General features: G+C 41.9%; 1 protein-coding gene across 8 annotated transcripts in view; it reads left to right on the top strand.

Annotated features, from left to right (window-relative positions):
- Positions 1-14,893, top strand: part of gabpb1 (GA binding protein transcription factor subunit beta 1) — a 47,465-nt gene extending 32,572 nt beyond the window's left edge. For 6 of the 8 annotated variants that reach the window (XM_033050241.1, XM_033050240.1, XM_033050238.1 and 3 more), the window contains 2 exons: positions 11,279-11,335; positions 12,873-14,893. In XM_033050241.1, coding sequence (XP_032906132.1) covers positions 11,279-11,335; positions 12,873-13,025 — 210 coding nt within the window. In that variant the 3' untranslated portion in view covers positions 13,026-14,893. Of the gene's footprint in view, positions 1-5,492; positions 7,642-11,278; positions 11,336-12,872 lie in introns of those variants that run through there. The other 2 variants (XM_033050246.1, XM_033050245.1) reach the window with 2 other exon arrangements.
- Positions 14,894-22,685: the final 7,792 nt, after the last annotated feature.

Below are 22,685 nucleotides of genomic sequence, written 5' to 3' on the forward strand. Positions count from 1 at the left end.
GTGCCGTTGAGATGGCATCCTCCGTACTCCTGGTCTTGCGGTAGGCAAACTGATAGGGATCCAGTGTGGGGGGTAGGCAGCTTTTGAGGTGTGCCAGGACCAGCCTCTCGAAGCACTTGGTGATGATGGGGGTAAGTGCAACTGGGCGGAAGTCGTTGAGGCTTGCCGCAGTGGAGTGTTTTGGCACTGGCACGATGGAGGTGGTTTTAAGGCACGTGGGGACAACTGCTTGGGCAAGTGACAGGTTGAAGATGTCAGTCCAGACGTTGATTTTAGATGTAATTGCAAATGTAATTGTAAAGCCTTCCTTGCTGTCCCAACTATGTGGGACGTGTATTTAATTCAAAGGTCGATATCTTGGGGTAAGCAGAAGACACTGCTTTGAAACCGAATTTCATTGTAAACAGTTTTTAATTTTTCATTTTTAAACAGTTATAATAAGCTTTTGTTTAAAATCAACATTCTGCTTGCAGAATTTGACTTTTAAATAGAATCTATTTGCTGAATTTACACTGATTTTAGTGCAGTTCCTGTTAAAATTGGCTACAGAATATTTTAAACCCCTCTAATTTCCCTTTATCTAGTAGCTAAACTAGAATGACATTATATTATCTATTTGGAATAATAAACACAAAATTCTTACCAATAAAAGAACAATATAATATAATGGGTACATTCACAATGACTAGTCTTGCCCCATGACACTTTTGAAAAACCTAATATGTTAATTTGTGATTCTATTGCTGCTTTAGGTTCACAGTGAGATGTTAAATGCACAAACACTGCTGGTTAATCTAATGGAAAAGGTGCATGAATTAGCGCAAACACCGTAATGTACTTACAAGAATGGAGAAAATTAAATACCAAGATATACCAAAAGCCACAAGGAAGGCCAATAAAATATTTTAAATTAAAACATAGACATATTTGCATTTCAAATTCCTGTTGTACTTGGAGTAAGTGTAGAAAGGATCTCTTGTTTATTTGAGAAACTTGAAATGTGTAGCCCAGCTTCTCAAATGTCCCTTCAATTGCACAATACAATTTATTTGTCACTTGAACCTCATGGAGGCTCAAATGAAATGTTGTTTCTGCAGTCATACACACAAGAAAAAAAGACCCAAGACACAACACAATTTACACAGACATCCATCACAGCGCATCTCCTCCTCGCTGTGATGGAAGGCAAAAAAACTTATCTCTCCGCTGCACTCCCCGTTCCCCAAGTCAAATGGGGAGTGCAGCGGGCGATTCAATACATCTGTGTTACAAAAATACCATAAATTATGTTCATGTGAAAAGTCCTAGATGTTAAGATGGTCCGTTAGAGTGGAAAAAAATCTATATTTTTATTTCTCTGGATAAGGATAGGCTAACTCAAAAAGTTATTTTAATAAACAAAAAAAAGTTCAGAATTCACATTCTTGTGGATATTGTTTACTTATAGAGACTAATTTAGTAACTGATCCAAACAAAAGATTATTTAACCAAAAAATGCTGTTTCAACTTGCTCAAATAATAATTCTGATGCCGGGCTATGTCATTGTGGGAGAGGAGGCAGAAATGGCCTTATTCAAATGAAATTAATGAAAAAAATGTCAGCAATTTTTTTAGTTTGTTTTGACCTGATATAATTCTGTAAGCTTGTTTCCAAATTCCAATCAAGGGCTTAGCGGTTCTTCTGGGAGGAAGCTTTCTTACAAATTTCCCACATCTGTTAGGCATTTAGCACTAAGTATTTTGACTTTTGAAATACATTGCATGTATAAATGAGGAGAGGGACAAGGCCGAGAGCTAGGAGAAATAGCAGCTTCTTCCTCTATCCTGAGAGGATGCTTTTGGAATTTGAAATAAGTACCAGGATATATTAAGGTGTCTGTTTCACAGAGGGTCTATTCTGCATTTCCAATGATCCATTAAAATCTCATTCACATGGGTGTAGCATGGTTTCTAGCTTGCAATTCTTTACAAAAACAAAAAAAATCGATTTGTTTCTGTTGGGAACGTCAATAACAACGTTTTTTTCCCTTTCTTATTGCTTATATTTAAATCTGAAGACTAAAATCTTTTCTTGCTGTTTATATCTGCAGCAGTCAGAGACTTGTCACCCTGTCTTGTTCTTTAAGGAGCCCTGCCAAACTGTCCCTTGCCAATTAATATCTTTATTTTAATGTAAACCATCCTAGGCTCACGTGGTTTTTGAACATAGACAATTTTTTACTTTAGTACTTGCTTAGAGTCTTACAGCTTTTTGACAGATATAAATTTCACAGATTCTCATAATATATGAAAATATGTTCACATTTCCTTTATTTATGGATTATATAAATGAACATTTATAGATGGTCACAATTTAAGAGTGTGGAATAAAACAAATTTTAAGATACCTTTGAAGGGAATAGACAGACTATATTTCGAGTCAGGACCCTTCGTCAGACTAAGTTCCACCAGCACTTTGTGCTTTGCTCAAGATTCCAGCATCTGTAGTTTCCTGTGTCTTCTTTACCACCTTGTTCATCTAAACTGAATAGGATTTTAGACACAAAATGCTGGAGTAACTCAGCAGGACAGGCAGCATCTCTGGAGAGAAGGAATGGGTGACGTTTCGGGTTGAGACCCTTCCTCAGACTGATGTCAGGGGAGTGGGCGGGACAGAGATAGAATGTAGTCGGAGACAGTAAAACATGGGAGAACTGGGGAGGGGATGGAGTGAGGGAAAGCAAGAACTTCCCAGTTCTCCCACCAGTCATATTATCACTTCAAATACCCCTTGCTTTCCATCTCTCTCCATCCGCTCCCCCTTCCCAGTTCTCCCACCAGTCTTACTAATAATATCCCTTGTTGTTTCATGTTGCTGCCTTGAAAGACCCTGGCAACAATATTTTTCTGCTGACTTCACTTGAAGTTGCTTGGGGCTGAGTGCCTCTTTCAGAGAAACTTTGATTTTATTTAAATTCATTTTTTTTAAATCTGGGTGTTGCTGAAATGGTGAGTTTTATTTCTCATCTCTAATTTCTCATGAAATCTTGAACCATTGCTGACATTCCGGTGGAGGTGCACCACAGTGCTGTTGGGAAGGGAGATCCAGGTGTTAGGCCCAGCGACGATAAAGTAGCAGTGGTATATTTCCAGCTCAGGATGGTATGAGACTGAAGAAGTGCTGGTGTGCTCCCCTGCATTCCGTGTCCTTCATAGGGAAGGCAGTCAGAGTTTTGGGAGGTTGTGTTGAAAGAGGCTGGGTGACTAACTGCAATGAATTTTGTAGATGGTACACACTGCTGCCACTGTGTGCCGGGGTAGAAGGAATAGGTAGGTGGTTGATAGGGTGTGAATCTAGCTGAATGCTTTATCCTGCTGTTAGGTTTCTTGGTTATTGGCGCTGAACTCAGTGGATGTTCTTCCTTCGTGCTCCTGAGTTGTAGATGGTGGAGAGACTTTAGGAGTCAGAAAATCAGCCATTTACTGCAGGAAATTGGTCTCTGATCTGCATTTGTTGTGTTTATGTGTCTCGCCAATTGATTTCTGGTCATGAATGCCCCTAGCACATTGATGATGGGACTTGGCGATATTTATAGCATTGAATGTAAAGAGTAGGTGGTTAGAATCTATCTTGATAGACACAAAATGCCTGAGTACCTCAGCAGGATAGGCAGCATCTCTGGAGAAGGAATGGGTGACGTTTCAGATCGAGACACTTCTTCAGACTGAGTTAGAGCCTGAAGAAGGGTCTCAACCCGAAACGTCACCCATTCCTTCTCTCCAGTGATGCTGCCTGGCCCGCTGAGTTACTCTGGCATTTTGTGTCTATCTTTGGTGTAAACCAGCAAATGCAGTTCCTTCCTACACATAGAATCTCTCTTGTTGGACGTGCAAATGTTTCTTACCATTTATCAGTCAATGTCTGAACATTGTGTAGATCTTGCTTCATGCAGACATGGACTGTTACATTTGCTGAGGAGTTGTTAATGAAAAGAACATTGTGCAATCATCAGCAAGCATTCCTAACTGTGATTTTAGGAAGGATGGAAGGTCTTTGACAAAACAGCTGAAAATGGCTGTACGTAGAACTCTGTCCTGAGGAACAGTGGTTCAGTGGTAGAATTGCTGCCGTGCAGTGCCAGAGACCCATGTTCGATCCTGACTACAGATGCCATCTGTATGGAGTTTGCACGTTCTCCCTGTAAGCACGTGGATTTTCTCCAGGTGTTCTGGTATCCCACCACATTCCAAAGATGTACAGATTTGTAGGTTAATTGGCTTCGGTAAAAATTGTAAGATTGTTCCTAGTGTGACGGATAGTGATTGTATACAGGGTAATCACAGGTCAGCATGGACTCAGTTGGCCAAAGGGTCTGTTTCCATGTCGTATCTTTAAAGTGTAAATAATTTTTATACAGTATGAAGTCTTCAGTCTGGGATGATTGAAGCAAGGCAACCAGAGTCATTTTATGAGAGATGGCTAGAGACTTTTTCCTTTAATGCCATTGTTTGATTTTACCAGGGCTCCTAGAAGGTACTCGTGGTCAAATGCTGTCCTGATATCATGGGTAGTCACTCTCACTTCTCTTTCTCCAAATTGTTACACAGCATGGAATCAGCCTCGCAGCTCACCGCTCCCTTCTACCATCACCAATTCATGTAAATCCCAATCTTCCTCTCATGGAGGACAGAGATGTGTGGTGCGTCCGTCACCGTGCCCGTCGGAAACCAGCACCACTGCTTCGCTAATGTTTTCAACGGAAATGTCTTCTTCTCTCTCACATCTTCCTCAACTCCTCCCGCTCCTGGATTCTCCTGCCACCCACATGCACCAGGGGTAATTTTGTACCCTTTTGTCCCTTTCTGTCACCCTTTTGTCTATTTTTAATCTCTAGACCTTGTCCACCCATTTGGCAATCAACACCCCGTCCACCCACATTCATCCATCACTTGCCAAGCTTTGTCTGCTCCCCACCTCTTCCCATTTTCACCCCCCACCCCACTACAATTACTCCAAAGAAGGATTGCCTATCCATGTCTTCCAGGGATGCTGCCTGACCCACTGAATTACTCTAGCACCTTCTGTGTTCTACGTAAGATTCCTGTATCTGCCGTTCCTAGTGTCTCTAGGGGTAATTTGCGGTATCTAGTTAACCTACCACTCTGTGCATCTTTGGCAAGTGGGAGAAAACAGAGCTCCCAAGGTCTGGATTAATCGAGAGGTGTCTGACTGCATGAACTACTTCTCATCGTGCCACCCTGAATTAAAGCATTGTTGAGAGCCTCATAAAAATGATAGGAATGCAGCCAAGATATTGTAATTTGTTAGTCTTTTAATTTTTTTAGTTTATTAGTTTTCAGTGACCTGCAGGCCTTTGGTCTTCACTGTATTCCCTTATTAAAGCTAATACACTCTTTTGCTCAGACATTTTCAGATGAAGATATAATTTGTGTACAAATTACTGCAGACTTTTAAGTTACTTCCTGTTTTATTTGTTGCTCCTTACTCTCAGACACATTGGTCCTAAGCATGGTTTAATGGGAACAATAGCTTTCCAAATCTTCGTCCAGCTGATCCACAACACAGAACACTGCCAGATATGAAGACCATTGCACTCACCCCCTCCTGACCTTTCACCTCAAGAAAAACGGATGGCTTTGTTCCCTTGTATAATGCTGTCATTGAGTGGGAGAAAGCTTCTCTCAGGGAGAATTTGGTGTCTGCTTATCACAAGGGCTGGGTTTCTAATTACTAGAACACAAAAAAGACAATTGAGTCCTAGAAGCAGTTTGGAACATATCCAATCATTTGGGTCATAACACTCGAGTAATTTTGGTATACACATTTTTAATATATGACTGAAATAGAAAATAAAGATCAAACTGCAGTATTAGAATGGGTGGAATTACTGTAAAACATGCAGAATGGAATGTCAGAAAACACTGAAATGACTGTCATACTTTATGATGGGTGATCTCTTCCACCTGTATAAACCTGAGAATTGTCAGCCCAGAAACTTCAACAAATTCTCCAGGACATGAGCCTGTAGCCTAATGCCTTTGTCCCGCAGCCTATGGCGTATTGTTTCTTCTAAAACATGAGAATGATCTGAAGCTAGAAGTGGGAAAAGCATCCTGTTCTGGTTCCCGGTTTGCTATACTTTTGGATCTACTTCAACTAGTTCTATAACTCTGAAGGTGTCTGCCTCACTTAGCATTGTACCTCAAGATATTCATTATGGGTGATGTACATAGATAATTATGATTGATGAATTAAAAAAGTATGTTTTAGAATTCCCAATTTAGGATAGAAGTGGGAAAAGGACACTTATCATTTTCTTTCTTGGAGTTGAGATCTTCTTGCCAATGGCATTTACAAACTGCCACCTGCTTGCCAACTTTAGCAAATGCATAATTTGTGACACTACCTTGCCTTTCCTATCTTAGTCCATATTCGACACCTGCAAAGCTTTCGATCTTTTACTTCAACATCATTGAATCAAAGTTTCATTTTTCCCCCTTTTAAAGTTCTTTGACCTGTTTGGAGGAATTTACATGGTTTACTTGTTTTCAAGGAGGGAAAAAATCAGCAGATTCACCTCCACTAACCATACCTGAAACAGCATGAGTATTTACATTAATTCTTTAACATTAAACTTGGATTCCATTGACTCAAGATGTCATTTTCTTTTGGTAAATTGGCTTCCAATACCTGGTGTTTGGTATTTATCTTCCTATAATCTGAAGCTATTCTTTATATCCTGCATGGTATCATTAGCCCGTGGACCTGAAAATAATGTAGATGTTCATGGAGTTAGAATTAGTTATACAGACAAATATTCATCATGCAAAAAAAAAAACTTTCTCGAGCAGCATCTGTGAAGGCAAAGGGTTAGTCAACATTTCAATTCATTTCAGTTCATGCATCATGATGACCCTGCATGGTTGAATGGTGGAGTAGACTTGATGGGCCGAATGACCTAATTCTGCTCCTGTCACTTATGACATGTTCCCAACCATTTGGAACATAGAACAGTACAGCACAGAAACAGAACCTTGTGACCAAAGATGTCTGTACAGATCATGATACCCATTTAAACGGCCTGTGGTCTATACCTCTCAATGCTCTGCCAGTTCATGTGATAAGGACTTATTTGTTGTCTTTGGGTTACCTTTGTAGTCCTGATGCAGGATTGTGATCTAAAGTGTTGACCTCCACAGGTTCTGTTCAATCTGCTGAGTTTCTCCCAGCAGGTTATTCCACATTCCAGTATTTGCCGTCTTTTGCATCACAAACATTTGTTTCTAGTCTGGCAGCTGTCCACTTTATTCTTGGAAAACAATATTTGCGTACAATACAAACTTTTCATTTTACAGCATTTTAATCAGTGGTTTCATTTATGTCACAAAGACATCGCCTCACTCATTAGGCAAATATCCAGTGCTGGTAGTCTCAGTGTGAGTTTCCCATCCATGCTGACTGTTGTGGTTTGGAACTGCTCCAACTAGGGCAGGGGTGACTGAACTAAGCCATTCAGTTCCTAGTTTCTCTGTTAGACTCTAGTTCATTTACATCTCGTAGTCCGCACCTTTGTAATTTTACTCTCCCATCTGCACAACTTGATGTATCCAGTTTAATTTCATCTCAAACCTTAAGATAATAGTTGTTTTCCCTATCCATCTTACTGCAGATGATGAAGATGAAGTAAGTAAGTAAATTTAGGCCAAGTATTCACATACAAGGAATTTGCCTTGGTGCTCTGCCCATAAGCAACAACAAGACATACAGTGATTCAGATTCCTGGAACCATTCTGATATTCAAATTAAAGTCTTTATCCCTGTTTACTGTCTCCTGTCACGCAAACCATTACCATTGGTCATGGTGATATCAGTGCCCGTCTGTGTGATTGCATTTTCATTTAGAATCTCATTGTTCTGGGTGCCCTGAAACAAGAGTCATAAACACTAATGGACAATTAGCCACAAGTCATTCATGAATTAGTCATAATATATGACAAAGAAATCCACATTTTAGTCAGCTTGTGCAAGTCTGAGATATGCAATATAACTCTTAAATGCAGCAGGGTGACGAGACTCACCGATAGTTGGGGAAAATTCAGCACACCCTCAGCAGCCTGATGTCCCACAGAAAGAAACGACCAAAAATCATTCAACCAACAAGCTCAAATGATCATTCCCAGGCTTTCATTAGGTTTCAGTGATATTGAAATGTTGGTGTCCGTGGGGCATTCTATGGTACCCGAACTATTGGATTATGAGCAGAGGCCAAGGTAAAAGGGTGGTTGTGCGTCAGGTAGGTGAGCTGCTGTGTAGTTTAGATTCTTTCAACTTAGATTTCCTTCTGCAAATTAATCTTTCATTAACACGAGAAGTAGAAGATTAGATATGATCTTATTGGACAGCGGAACTGGTTTGAAGAGCTTGATAGCCTGCCTGTCTGTTTTTTATATTATTAACAAGAAACCAAACTCACTGGAAGATGCAGTGCTCTTGTCTTGCATGTCTTTGACCGTCTTCAGGGCAAATTAGAGGCTTGTTCAAGGCAATACCTAAATCTTGAACTGAGACTCTTTAGGCATAAAGACCATACACAAACTGACCGTCCCAGAGGGAAGAACTACCTACAACCTAGCTGGAATGACAGCTTTCTGGCTGTGGCTTTGTCAGAGGAGATAGAATGTGATCAGTTTGAAGACCATAGTGAGCCCACTTATAGCTCTCACAAGGGCAAGGCCAGCTGGTTACCAGTTGAATAGCTGAAGATTGTGTCAAGTGTTTTCCTGAAGATATGTAATTGTTATTGATCCCCTCTGGTAGGAGGTGGTATCTGGAACTAATAAATGCTAGGGTATTAAAGGTAACAGGCAAATGGGAAATAATTTTATTCATGATTCCTATTTTATTTAACTGACTGTGGTGACAAAGAATACAATGCCAACTATGGTATTGATCATAGTTGAAAGTTGGATATTGATTCACAGCACTCTCCATATTAGGGCATTGCATGGTCTAATTTTATTGGACATTAAACATGCTCATATCCAATAGTCTGGGTACCATAGAATGTTCCACAGACACCAACTTATTTCAGGGCACCTGTACACTGAAGTGGGGTGAGCTTGGCAGCAAATGTCATGGTCTTATTCAGTGACTGAGGAATTGGAATCACAGCCATGTGACATGGGTTAGTGTCAGTAAGATCTTGGAACACTCAGTTATCCTGGACTTTTATCTGAATTTATCTAGTTTGTCTCAGACCAAGAATCAAGAATTGAACCTTCTGCTCCAAATATCTAGAACTAAAGTCAATCCCAACACCACCAAATAAAATAAATTGACTTAAGTACATGTTAGAAAATTACAGACACATTTGGATGCATGTTGACCAAATATCTGCTTAAATAAAGAATGAATATTTTGGTATGTCTGGATTTTTCTGAACCAAAATCTGTAACAATGGACTAACAGACTGGGGATATTAGAGGGGACTCCTATGGAGAAGTAGAAGATCATCCTGTTTGAACCTGAGAAGCCCGGAGCAGGAGTTTTGAGAGGAATTAATACATTGAGGAATTCATGTGCACTGATCAGAGAAGGTAACCAACAGCCCAAAGAGTTGGTGAACATTTGTTAAAGGTGGCAAAGTTTGAAATACCAGTTTGTAAATTTCATTAATAAGAAGATCTCAACCCCAATTAATAGAACGAAAAGTCTCCTTTTCCCACAGTGGAATATGAAGATAAACAATGTCGAGTATGGTCTAACCCATCAAGATGTCATGTCCATTCTGGGTTCATGTCTGAGGTTCACAAAACAAATTCATCAGAATATCGCCAAGGATTAAATGAAAAATGACAAGGCCAAGATATATCATCTTATATTTGGAGAGTTGAGGATCAAAGTATTTTAAATTATGCAATGATTAGTTGTGGAGACCCATGTACTCTGCTGGAGGAATCCAAAAGGAGAGGACAGGTATTTAAATTGGAACTGAGTTATATTGAAGTGAAAGTCAGTATATATTTCAATAGAGGTCCAACACACTTCCTCAGAAGACTTCCTTCCTCGTGTCCGGCCATCTTCTAAATCACGTCTTTCCGGTCGGTCTGTGACGGTTGACGGTTGGTGGTTGCAGAATTGGCTACTTCAGTCAGTCACTGTGGTACCGTTTCTGTCGTCAGCATTGCCTGGGTTGCGCCACGTGGAGACTTCTGCTTGCATCCCCTCAAAAGACTGAAAACAGCAGTCATTTGATGGGAATGGGAGGATTTGTAAAGTGAGGGAATCTAACCACAGTTTCTGAGCAAGCTGAGTGTTCAGTCTTGGTGTGTTCCCATCACAAGCCTAGCTACCAGTTTACAGTTTTAGGTATCGGTATTGTATTGGCTTATTACTGTCACGTACGCTGAAATACAGGAAAAATCTTTGTTTTGCATGCCATCCAAGCAAATGATACCACACATGAATAGTCAAACAAGACCATGAGTATTACAGGTAGTGGAAAAAGAGGAAGGAAATAGTGCAGAATATTTGATGAATGTTACAGCAAAAGTGCAAATAATAGAAAGGTGCAAGGGCTGAAATGAGGTAGACTGGAATATCAGAAATACGTCCTTAGTTTATAAGGTCCATTCCAGTGTCTGATAACAGTGGGGAAGATGTTCCTGAATCTGGTGGTACGTATTTCCAAACTTTAGTATCTTCTGCCCGACAGTAAAGAAGAGAAGAGAGTGTGAGTGGTCCTTGATTATGTTTACTGCTTTCTCAAGGCAGCATGAAGTGTAGTTGGAGTCAAGAGAGGAGGGGAGGGGGCGGGGCAGCTGGTTGGTGTAATGGACAGGGCTACCTTCACAATTCTGCAATTCCATTCACTCTTCTGCAGAGCTTTTGCCAAACCATGCTGTGATGCATCTGAAAGGATGCTTTCTATGGTGCGTTTGTAGAAATTGGCGAGAGTCATTGGAGAAATGTTGAATTTCCTTATTCTGTTGCTTAATAATGAGTTATTAGCCCGACATCTGGGGCTAATAACTGGATAAAAGATTTGGAAATCACATGCTAGGAGAGTGGAAAAAATAATACAGAGGAGCATTGGAGCATTATTACCAATAACTCTTTGCAAGATGAACCCAAGTCGCAACATATTGCGAAAAATAATATATTAGCAAACAAAGGGAGTAAACATGTTGTTTTCCATTATTGTACATGTGTTTTTATGTAAATCATAAATACAAACAAGAATTTATAATCCTTTGCTTTTGTATTCTTGCCTATTAGATACACGAGAGTTCTGTGCCGGAAACTTGCACCCTGGACACTGTGGAATTCTCCGAGGTAATCACTGAAATATTTATAGATGAAATACCTCAAGGGGCATAACTTCATATCCCGTGTCCTCCCTCACTTGCGCCACTCGCTTTTAACAGCTGAAAATATGCAGTAAATAATGTGTGCCTTCATTGTATGTCACTTCACTGGATGTCACGCAAAGCAACGTTTTTCACTGCATACGACAATAATAAAATAATACCAACAATTGTAGCCTGGAGTTACAACTGGGGTGGGGTTAAAGGATCGGTGGCAAAGAGAAATCTGCTGCGAATCAGCTCATTCTCCAGACGCAGAAAAGGCTCAGATCAAACTGGTCTAATGCCATGGTGTCTTGGGCAAGGGTCAAGGGCTGAGAGAAACCAGGGTAAAACAGTTGAGAGTATCAGATATTTTTGTAAGATGATAGTATAGAATGCTACTCCTTTGCCAAGATATTTATTGCATATTATCAGATCAAACTCAAGTGTATTGAAGGTAGACAAAAATGCTGGAGAAACTCAGCGGGTGCAGCAGCATCAATGGAGCGAAGGAAATAGGCAACGTTTCGGGCCGAAACGTTGCCTATTTCCTTCGCTCCATTGATGCTGCCGCACCCGCTGAGTTTCTCCAGCATTTTTGTCTACCTTCGATTTTCCAGCATCTACAGTTCCTTCTTGAACTCCTCAAGTGTATTGAGTGTCATATGTAGCGAAAAACTAAATAATTAAATTCTTACTTGCAGCAGCATAACAGAGTACTCAAATAACATAATAACCAAACAAGATTCAATAAATTAAACAAAAATAATGTTAGTGCAAAGAGAAAGAACAAAGCCCCTAGCTGCAACCAAGGCAGATTGTAGTTTAGTTGATGTTTATCGTGTTCTGGAGCCTGATGGTTGTTAGGAAGAAAATGTTCCTGAACCATTGTAAATTCAGTTAGTAAATATTTTTTTAATGAATTGTTAACAACCATTACCCTTTATGGAGCGAGAGTATCTACATAAAATCGTGGAAGTTTGAACAGTTCCTCCTGCTTTTTGGGATTGTACTCGCCTCCATGTAAGATTTTATTTGGTTGGATTTTATTCCGCTTTATAATAGGACAGCCGTTTAGGAAGAACTAGTAGTGAGCTGCCTCCCTGATCCAGCTGTCTGTCTGAGAGCCACTGAATAGCGGACAGCAATGGAACTTGGGAGCAGCCTGCAAGCTGCTTGTTATACTCAAGGAAAGCACCAGTGAGAGCACATTCACTTTTTATTACTGGGTAATTCCTTTGCTGAGAAAAAAAACGTTCTAATCCTGAGGTCACTGGACGGTGATTGTCAGAATGAATCCTGGCAGATTTTTCTCCACCTTCCCTCCTGGATATAATACAGCATTGGGAACATCACCCTTGCTTTTACACCGCTCCAGGGTTGTTGGTTTCAGTCTTATCCCGACTTTGTCATAGGTTTCTGCTTTCAGAGCACCTCTGAGTTGATGATAATTGATAGAGTAAAACATACTGCAAGCTGACAATGGACTGGGTTGGTGTTGATCTGTTGTATTTTGGTTCTAGGAGAAGGAAGTGTTGCAGAAACAGCTGGAAGAAGCTAATCGCGAGGCCCAGAAGTATAGGCAGCAGCTCTTTGAGAAGGAGCAGGAGGCAGAGGCCTATCGGCAGAAGCTGGAAGCCTTTGGGCACCTGCCCTCAAATAAGCAGGTGCTCTAAATTGTCAGGTGGACATTAAGAGGCAAACACTTCACTCAAACACTCAGCGGTTCCAGATCCTACAAGAAGGACAGCCTTCTCGATCACTGTGACACAAAACGGCACGGCAACATCCAGGCATAAAGGGTGCTGAATACAGAGCATGGCTCGGTAAATTGTGCTTTTTGGTCAATTTGAAATCTTAAGTGATTGAACTGCATTCGAAGGATGTACAGATGTACAGGTTGGAGGAAGAGAAGAAATAAGGCAGTGAGCAATCTGCTGCATCCATAAAATTCCACAAGGACTGAATCTGTCCGAAGAGCACAGTCCCTCGGACCTTACTCATTCACACCCCTCCTCTCTGAGGTCCTAGGTAGTTCTTTTATTACATTGAAATGCTCTGGCTCTTGTGAGCTTATCATTGCATATTGTTTTTATCTATTGATTACTCGATTGCCTCCGTGATATGTTGCGAGTATGAAATATTGTGTGGACAAAAGTAGAACAAAGTTGTGCAGGTGATTAGTAAAACGTGGTGGAGCCTTCTTTGCGCACTGTGTAGGCAGGGAATTGCCTACTCCTGTGAGGGTAATTGAGGCTTTTAATATTTAAATGTAACTGTGCAAAATGAGCTATTGGGTTGCTATGGACTGTTTGCCTTCCCAAAATCATTTAAAATGTTGAGTTACAGAAGTTTAATAATGTCTCAATGGTATTTTTAGAAACCTTTGAAGTACTCGCAACAGCAGGAACTAAGTTAAGACCTAGTTTCAAAAAGCATATTTGAAGTTAAATAAAATAATCAAGCTTCAATGTCATTAACCAAAATCAAATAGTAAAAAGTAGAGTCTTGTTGTTTGTAATACTTGTGCCTGAGTTTCCTCTTGGGTTCAACTCGCACTTACCGAAAAAGGCTACGCATCTGCGGACCGATACTGCTTTAGAAATCCATTGAGCCACACCGTACTGGACATGTTCCTGGAATGAATTATTCACTTACTGGGAAAACCAGTAGCGTTTGGAGACGGGGCATCATTCAGGTAATGGCAGTAGGTGATGATTTACACCTACTGTTGCTCATCCTGACACAAAAAACATTCAATCCTTACCCCTCAATTATCTCCTAACAACAAGACTTTAGTTTGACACATTGAGCTGAGCTTAAAAATGACATTCAGAATTTTGAACTCTATTAATTTATACCATGCAAGTGTGACAGAGCTCGCCCTTCAATATTAAATGTCATTATGAAAGGTAACGTTTGCAAAGGTCCATTGCTGGGCAGAGAGTTTGGCTGAGCTGACACAGGGTTATATTATTTAAAGTGTTACTATTATGGCAATGTTGCAAACACCAGCAGCTGGAAGTGTGAGAGAATGGTGCTGGTGACCGGATCGCAGAGAACAGCTGCTGGTGTCTGCTGGCTGTGCAGCATTCGGATGTTGTTTTTAATGTATTATGTTGTAGCTCGTTTATATTCCTTGTTCAGCCAGTCTTGTCCCTTTCATCGTTCCTGGAGAGCTGTTTGTCCTGCCATCTGATCCATGCTGAGTGTCCTTTAACTGCCTGGCTGATGATTTTATTTACTATTTAGTTCTGACTTTTCCACAGAGGGTCTGCTGCAGTGACCACCCTTAGACTGAGAGTGCTGGCATCCCGTTAAACAGCAGCTCTCAATTGAGTGTGAAAGAGAAGACTGTTTGTTCCAGCTAGTCAGCTCCTGACTTAATGTAAATTGACATACAGTTTATTATAAGCTGCAGTGAATTCAGAGCATTTCCTCATAGATTTTTTTTCTCATTCAGCCTATCCTTGTAATTGTATAAACTAAGATGATTACAAATCTTCCACTGTATAATTTTGTATCAAATAAAAACTTTCTTAAGCAATGATTTTCTTTAATTTCATTTCTGAAAGATAGTGGCTGTAATCAAAGAAACGTGGGGAAACACTGCACATGGCTTTTGTCCAGTCGTGTGTGTATCTGCTGGCCAAGCGTGAAACCAAGGTGAAGTGAGCTGCACATCTCTCTGTCCACAGACCTGCAGGTTGCTCCATGCCTCAGAATTCAGCTGCTGTTCACGTGTGACAGATGGTTTTCATCCCATCACACTTTGAAAATCCCCATCTAATTCTTCCACTCTCAACTAGTTACTGACCTCTGCTAAAGGAAAATTTCATTTTCAATATTTAGTTTTCTCATACTTTTGTGTAGTATAATTAATCTTCATTTTGATCTTTATTCCAACAAATGCCCTGTCTCATTCTCTGCAGATCTGAGAATGTGCAGTATATTCCCATTGCACCTTCAACAAGACCCCCCCAATTGTGACCAGATTTGTAAGTTGCCCTCCCTCTTTAGCCTAATTAATTAAGTAAATATATGGCTAATAAAAACAATGTCCACAAGCCTTCTGAACACCTTTCCTACCTATCTGTTACCTCCAGGCACCCATCCCTTCAACTTACAGCATCACATCATGAATACCATGATTCCTCCCACCCCCCCCCCCCCCCCCCCCCCCCCCCCCCCCCCCCCAGTATGTCCTCCCTAAATGCATCACCTCACATTCTGGGATGATTGTTTCCAGCTCTATATTCAGACTGATGAAAGGTGATCTGCAGAGTGTTCCCTGCATGTCTCTGGTTTTCCAGCAGCTAGTGTTTTTTAAACTTTCCATTCCATTTGCTATTATTTTGCCCTCCTAAATAGTATGTTGAGATCCTTGTGCAACTGAAGCCTCATTGCTGTCTTTCTGTGTGGAGTTTTCATGTTGTCCCTGTAACCATCTAGATGCTCCAGTTTCCTCGCACACAGCCTAATTGGTAGGTAATTTTTCACAGTAAGTTGTCCCTGGTGGCATAATGGGGGTAGAATTTGCCGACAGTTGATTGGAAGTAGGGAGAATAAAACGAGACTGGTGTAGAATGGATGCTCGATGCTCAGCGTTGACTTGGTGAGCCTAAGTTCCATTATTTGTACTATGATACACAAAATTTCTTTCGCACCAACCAAATAAGTCATTCACACAAAAGGACACAAGGTGCTGAAGAACATGGATAGGTGGCGTTTTGGGTCGGAATCCTTCTTCAGACTATCTTCAGTCTGAAGAAGACCCGACCCAAAACATTGCCGATCCATGTTCTCCAGAGATGCTGACCCGTTGAGTTATTCCAGCGCTTTGTGACCTTTTGTGTAAACCAAAGATCTACACAAGCATCTGAAGAAGGGTCTCGACCTGAAACGTCACCCGTTCCTTCTCTCCAGTGATGCTGCCTGTCCCGCTGAGTTACCGCTGTCCCGCTCCAGCATTTTATGTCTACCTGCGGTTCCATGTTTCTGCAATGTCTAACCATAACCACTCCGCAAACCGAATCTCTGGAATAACAAGAACGGGACCCATTTATTTCTGCACCTCTCTTTGGCCATCTATCATGTAACGAGTGCCGAAGATTTATTATATTTAGTGAAGAGCCGTCAGTTTTTTTATTCACCATTCACCCTGCGTCGACTCCAGTTGAAGGTCTTGCCCCCTGTGATAGACTCCGGTCACCGTTACCCATTTCACAAAATTGTAATATCACATCTCTATCTTTCCAAATTGCCACCTGCTCAGTTTAAAGCAGAGTTACTGCTTCTAACAGCCGGGGAGCTCCCGGGGGTTGTTGTGGCTGGGAACACCTCTGTGTCTCATATTTCCACCGACACACTTGTTGATGTGCGTGGGATATTTATGCGCCGCTACATCCCCACCATCTCCTGCTTCGTTCCCGGCTCCTGTTTACGGTTCAATTTCCGACGGTTCAGATACCTACCGAGCGACCAGCTGGTCATTTATAAAAGCGATGTTCAACTTCCATTTAAGCAGTTGATTCCCGTCAGAAACACCTGAAGATTTTCTCACCTCTTGCGTCAGTCGGACTGCCTCGACAAAGGGATTTAAATGGGGTAAGCTGCCTCATTAAAACCGTTTCCGGATACCGGTTGTCACTTCGAGATTCTGATCACCCGTATTTCACCAGTGCCAAGGAAGAGAAACTCTTGGGGAAGTGAAAGTGCCCGGTAACCCTGGACAATCCCCCTGGACGAGTTGGCCGGCTTCCCAATTGTTCCGCAGTTGCCTCCTTCGCGCTGTTTCTGTTCTTGCTAATTGGGGGAATGCAGTCGGTGACGGCGATGGCACTGGAGTTAAAGCAATGCAGGTTGGATGAAGACTGATCAATCTGAAGAAGGGTCCTGACCGGAAATAATTTGTTTAGTCTAGTAACAGTCTCCAGAGATGTTGCCTGTCCCGCTGAGTTACTCCAGCATTTACCTTCCAGTGTCTACCTTCGATTTAAACCAGCATCTGCAGTTCTTTCCGACACATAAATGTAGAGATCAAGTGTCTTTAATTGTCATATGTACCAGCTACGGAACAATGACATTTCCTAAACAAATGAACAACATTGGCTACTCTCCACTCTACTGGGACATTGCCAATAGTCTCAACCTCCTTCTTGACCTCAGCATGCTCTGGAATATTGCGGTACACCACACTTGATCTCACTATCCCCTGTGTCCTTCTCCCTGGTGAATATCGTTGCAAAGTACCTCACCCATTTCACTAGCTCCAGCCATTCCTTCTATCCAGAGATGCTGCCTGTCCCGCTGAGTTACTCCAGCATGTTGTGAATATCCCTTGTTAGAATATATGTGCACAATGCTCTGGAATATTTCTTAATCTTATTACGGACATTTCATGTCCCCTTTTGTTCTTGCATTACCAGAGTGAGTGTTTTCTTGCTTCCTTTATATTCGTTAAAATGGGCGGTTCAACGGTACAGTTGCTACCTTACAGCGCCAGAGACCCGGGTTCGATCCTGCCTATTCGTGCTCTCTGTACAGAGTTTGTACGTTCTCTTCGTAACCTGCGTGGGTTTGTTCCGGGTACTCCAGTTTCCTCCCACACTTCAAAGAAGTACACGTTTGTAGATTAATTGGCTTGGTGAAAATGTACATTGTGTAGGATAGTGTGAGTGTGCGGGAATCACTGGGCTGTGTGGACTTGGTGGGCCGAAGGGCTAGTTTCCACCCTAAACTAAACTAAACTAAACCCCATATGATTTCAGCTTCCTTAACCTAAAATACTAAGGGGAGTAAGAGGCAACCGTGGGTGACAAGGGAAGTTAAAGATGGAATAAAACTAAAAGAAAAGGCGTATAACATAGCAACGAGTAGCGGGAAGCCAGAGGATTGAGAAACTTTCAAAGGACAACAGAAGGTAACAAAAAGGGCAATACGAAGTGAACAGATGAAGTACGATGGTAAGCTGGCCAAGAATATAAAGAAGGACAGTAAAAGCTTCTTCAAGTATGTTAAGAGAAAAAAAATAGTAAAGACAAACGTGGGTCCCTTGAAAGCAGAAACAGGTGAAATTATTATGGGCAACAAGGAAATGGCAGAAGAATTGAATAGGTACTTTGGTTCTATCTTCACTAAGGAAGACACAAACAATCTCCCAGATGTACTAGAGGACAGAGGATCCAATGAGACAGATGAACTGAAAGAAATTTGCATTAGGCGAGAAATAGTATTGGGTACACTGATGGAACTGAAGGCTGATAAATCCACAGGGCCTGATGGTTTGCATTCCAGGGTACTCAAGGAGGTGGCTCTAGAAATCGTGGACGCATTGGTGATCATTTTCCAATGTTCTACAGATTCAGGATCAGTTCCTGTGGATTGGAGGGTAGCTAATATTATCCAACTTTTCAAGAAAGAAGCGAGAGAGAAAACGGGGAATTATTGACCAGTTAGCCTGGCATCGGTGGTGAGGAAGATGCTGGAGTCAATTATTAAAGAAGTAATAACGGTGCATTTGGATAGCAGTAAAAGGATTGGTCCAAGTCAGCATGGATTTATGAAGGGGAAATCCTGCTTGACTGATCTTCTGGAATTATGTAAAATGGATGAAGGAGAGCCAATGGATGTAGTGTATGTAGGATAGCCAATGGATGTAGTGTATCTGGACTTTCAGAAAACATTTGATATGGTCCCACACAGGACATTAGTGGGCAAAATTAGAGCACATGGTTTTGGGGGTAGGGTATTGACATGGATAGAGAATTGGTTGGCAGACAGGAAACAAAGAGTAGGAATAAATGGGTCCCTGTCAGAATGGCAGGCAGTGGTGAGTGCAGTGCCGCAAGGCTCGGTGCAGGGGCCGCAACTATTTACAATATAGAAACATAGAAACATAGAAATTAGGTGCAGGAGTAGGCCATTCGGCCCTTCGAGCCAGCACCGCCATTCAATATGATCATGGCTGATCATCCAACTCAGTATCCCGTACCTGCCTTCTCTCCATACCCTCTGATCCCCTTAGCCACAAGGGCCACATCTAACTCCCTCTTAAATATAGCCAATGAACTTCCCTCTGTGGCAGAGAGTTCCAGAGATTCACCACTCTCTGTGTGAAAAAAGTTCTTCTCATCTCGGTTTTAAAGGATTTCCCCCTTATCCTTAAGCTGTGACCCCTTGTCCTGGACTTCCCCAACATCGGGAGCAATCTTCCTGCATCTAGCCTGTCCAACCCCTTAAGAATTTTATAAGTTTCTATAAGATCCCCTCTCAATCTCCTAAATTCTAGAGAGTATAAACCAAGTCTGTCCAGTCTTTCTTCATAAGACAGTCCTGACATCCCAGGAATCAGTCTGGTGAACCTTCTCTGCACTCCCTCTAGGGCAATAACGTCCTTCCTCAGATTTGGAGACCAAAACTGTACGCAATACTCCAGGTGTGGTCTCACCAAGACCCTGTACAACTGCAGTAGAACCTCCCTGCTCCTATACTCAAATCCTTTTGCTATGAAAGCTAACATACCATTCGCTTTCTTCACTGCCTGCTGCACCTGCATGCCTACCTTCAATGACTGGTGTACCATGACACCCAGGTCTCGCTGCATCTCCCCTTTTCCTAGTCGGCCACCATTTAGATAATAGTCTGCTTTCCTGTTTTTGCCACCAAAATGGATAACCTCACATTTATCCACATTATACTGCATCTGCCAAACATTTGCCCACTCACCCAGCCTATCCAAGTCACCTTGCAGTCTCCTAGCATCCTCCTCACAGCTAACACTGCCCCCCAGCTTAGTGTCATCCGCAAACTTGGAGATATTGCCTTCAATTCCCTCATCCAGATCATTAATATATATTGTAAATAGCTGGGGTCCCAGCACTGAGCCTTGCGGAACCCCACTAGTCACTGCCTGCCATTGTGAAAAGGACCCGTTTACTCCTACTCTTTGCTTCCTGTTTGCCAGCCAGTTCTCTATCCACATCAATACTGAACCCCCAATGCCGTGTGCTTTAAGTTTGTATACTAATCTCTTATGTGGGACCTTGTCGAAAGCCTTCTGGAAGTCCAGATACACCACATCCACTGGTTCTCCCCTATCCACGCTACTAGTTACATCCTCTAAAAATTCTATAAGATTCGTCAGACATGATTTACCTTTTGTAAATCCATGCTGACTTTGTCCAATGATTTCACCACTTTCCAAATGTGCTGCTATCCCATCTTTAATAACTGACTCTAGCAGTTTCCCCACTACCGATGTTAGACTAACTGGTCTGTAATTCCCCGTTTTCTCTCTCCCTCCCTTCTTAAAAAGTGGGGTTACGTTTGCTACCCGCCAATCCTCAGGAACTACTCCAGAATCTAAAGCGTTTTGAAAGATTATTACTAATGCATCCACTATTTCTGGAGCTACTTCCTTAAGTACTCTGGGATGCAGCCTATCTGACCCTGGGGATTTATCGGCCTTTAATCCATTCAATTTACCCAACACCACTTCCCGGCTAACCTGGATTTCACTCAATTCCTCCAACTCCTTTGACCCGCGGTCCCCTGCTATTTCCGGCAGATTATTTATGTCTTCCTTAGTGAAGACGGAACCAAATTAGTTATTCAATTGGTCCGCCATATCCTTGTTCCCCATGATCAACTCACCTGTTTCTGACTGCAAGGGACCTACATTTGTTTTAACTAATCTCTTTCTTTTCACATATCTATAAAAACATTTGCAGTCAGTTTTTATGTTCCCTGCCAGTTTTCTTTCATAATCTATTTTCCCTTTCCTAATTAAGCCCTTTGTCCTCCTCTGCTGGTCTCTGAATTTCTCCCAGTCCTCCGATATGCTGCTTTTTCTGGCTAATTTGTACGCATCATCCTTCGCTTTGATACTATCCCTGATTTCCCTTGTAATCTTGGCCAATTCACGTCTCATACCCTCAAAGTTACCTTTCTTTAAGTTCAGAACCATTGTTTCTGAATTAACAATGTCACTCTCCATCCTAATGAAGAACTCAACCATATTATGGTCACTCTTGCCCAAGGGGGCACGTACAACAAGACTGCTAACTAACCCTTCCTCATTACTCAATACCCAGTCTAAAATAGCCTGCTCTCTTGTTGGTTCCTCTACATGTTGATTTAGATAACTATCCCACATACATTCCAAGAAATCCTCTTCCTCAGCACCCCAGCCAATTTGATTCACCCAATCTATATGTAGATTGAAGTCACCCATTATAACGGTTTTGCCTTTGTCGCACGCATTTCTAATTTCCTGTTTGATACCATCTCCAACTTCACTACTACTGTTAGGTGGCCTGTACACAACACCCACCAGTGTTTTCTGCCTCTTAGTGTTTCGCAGCTCTACCCATACCGATTCCACATCCTCCAAACTAATGTCCTTCCTTTCCATTGCGTTAATCTCCTCTCTAATCAGCAACGCTACCCCACCTCCTTTTCCTTTCTCTCTATCCCTCCTGAATATTGAATATCCCTGGATGTTCAGCTCCCAGCCTTGGTCACCCTGGAGCCATGTCTCCGTGATCCCAACTATATCATAGTCATTAATAGCTATATGCACATTCAACTCATTCACCTTATTACGAATGCTCCTTGCATTGAGACACAAAGCCTTCAGGCTTGTTTTTACAACACTCTTACCCCTTATACAATTATGTTGAAAAGTGGCCCTTTTTGATTTTTGCCCTGGTTTTGTCTGCCTGCCACTTTTACTTTTCACCTTGCTACCTATTGCTTCTACCCTCATTTTACACCCCTCTGTCTCTACGCTCACACATTTAAGAAACCCTTTCCCTTTAACTCCATCCTCCACTATCCCATTCGACACCCCACCCCCCTTATTCAGTTTAAAACCACCCGTGTAGCAGTGGCAAACCTGCCTGCCAGAATGCTGGTCCCACACCTGTTAAGATACAATCCGTCCCTTTTGTACAGTTCCCCCTTACCCCAAAACAGATCCCAGTGATCTAAGAATCTAAATCCCTGCCCCGTGCACCAGTTCCTCAGCCACACGTTCAGGTCCCGTATCTCCCTGTTCCTCCTCTTGCCAGCACGAGGAACTGGAAGCACACCGGAGATAATAACCCTGGAGGTCCTGCTTTTCAGCATTTTTCCGAGCTCTCTAAAGTCACGCTGCAGAATATTCATCCCCTTCTTTCCGACATCGTTTGTGCCGACATGCACTACCACTTCCGGATGTTCACCTTCGCCCTTGAGGATTTTCTGCACTCTGTCCGTGACATCCTGGATCCTGGCACCAGGAAAACAGCACACCATCCTCGCATCCCGTCTGTTGCCGCAGAAACCCCTGTCCG

The sequence above is a fragment of the Amblyraja radiata genome, chromosome 34 (assembly GCF_010909765.2).
Source record: "Amblyraja radiata isolate CabotCenter1 chromosome 34, sAmbRad1.1.pri, whole genome shotgun sequence".
Lineage (NCBI taxonomy): Eukaryota > Metazoa > Chordata > Chondrichthyes > Rajiformes > Rajidae > Amblyraja > Amblyraja radiata.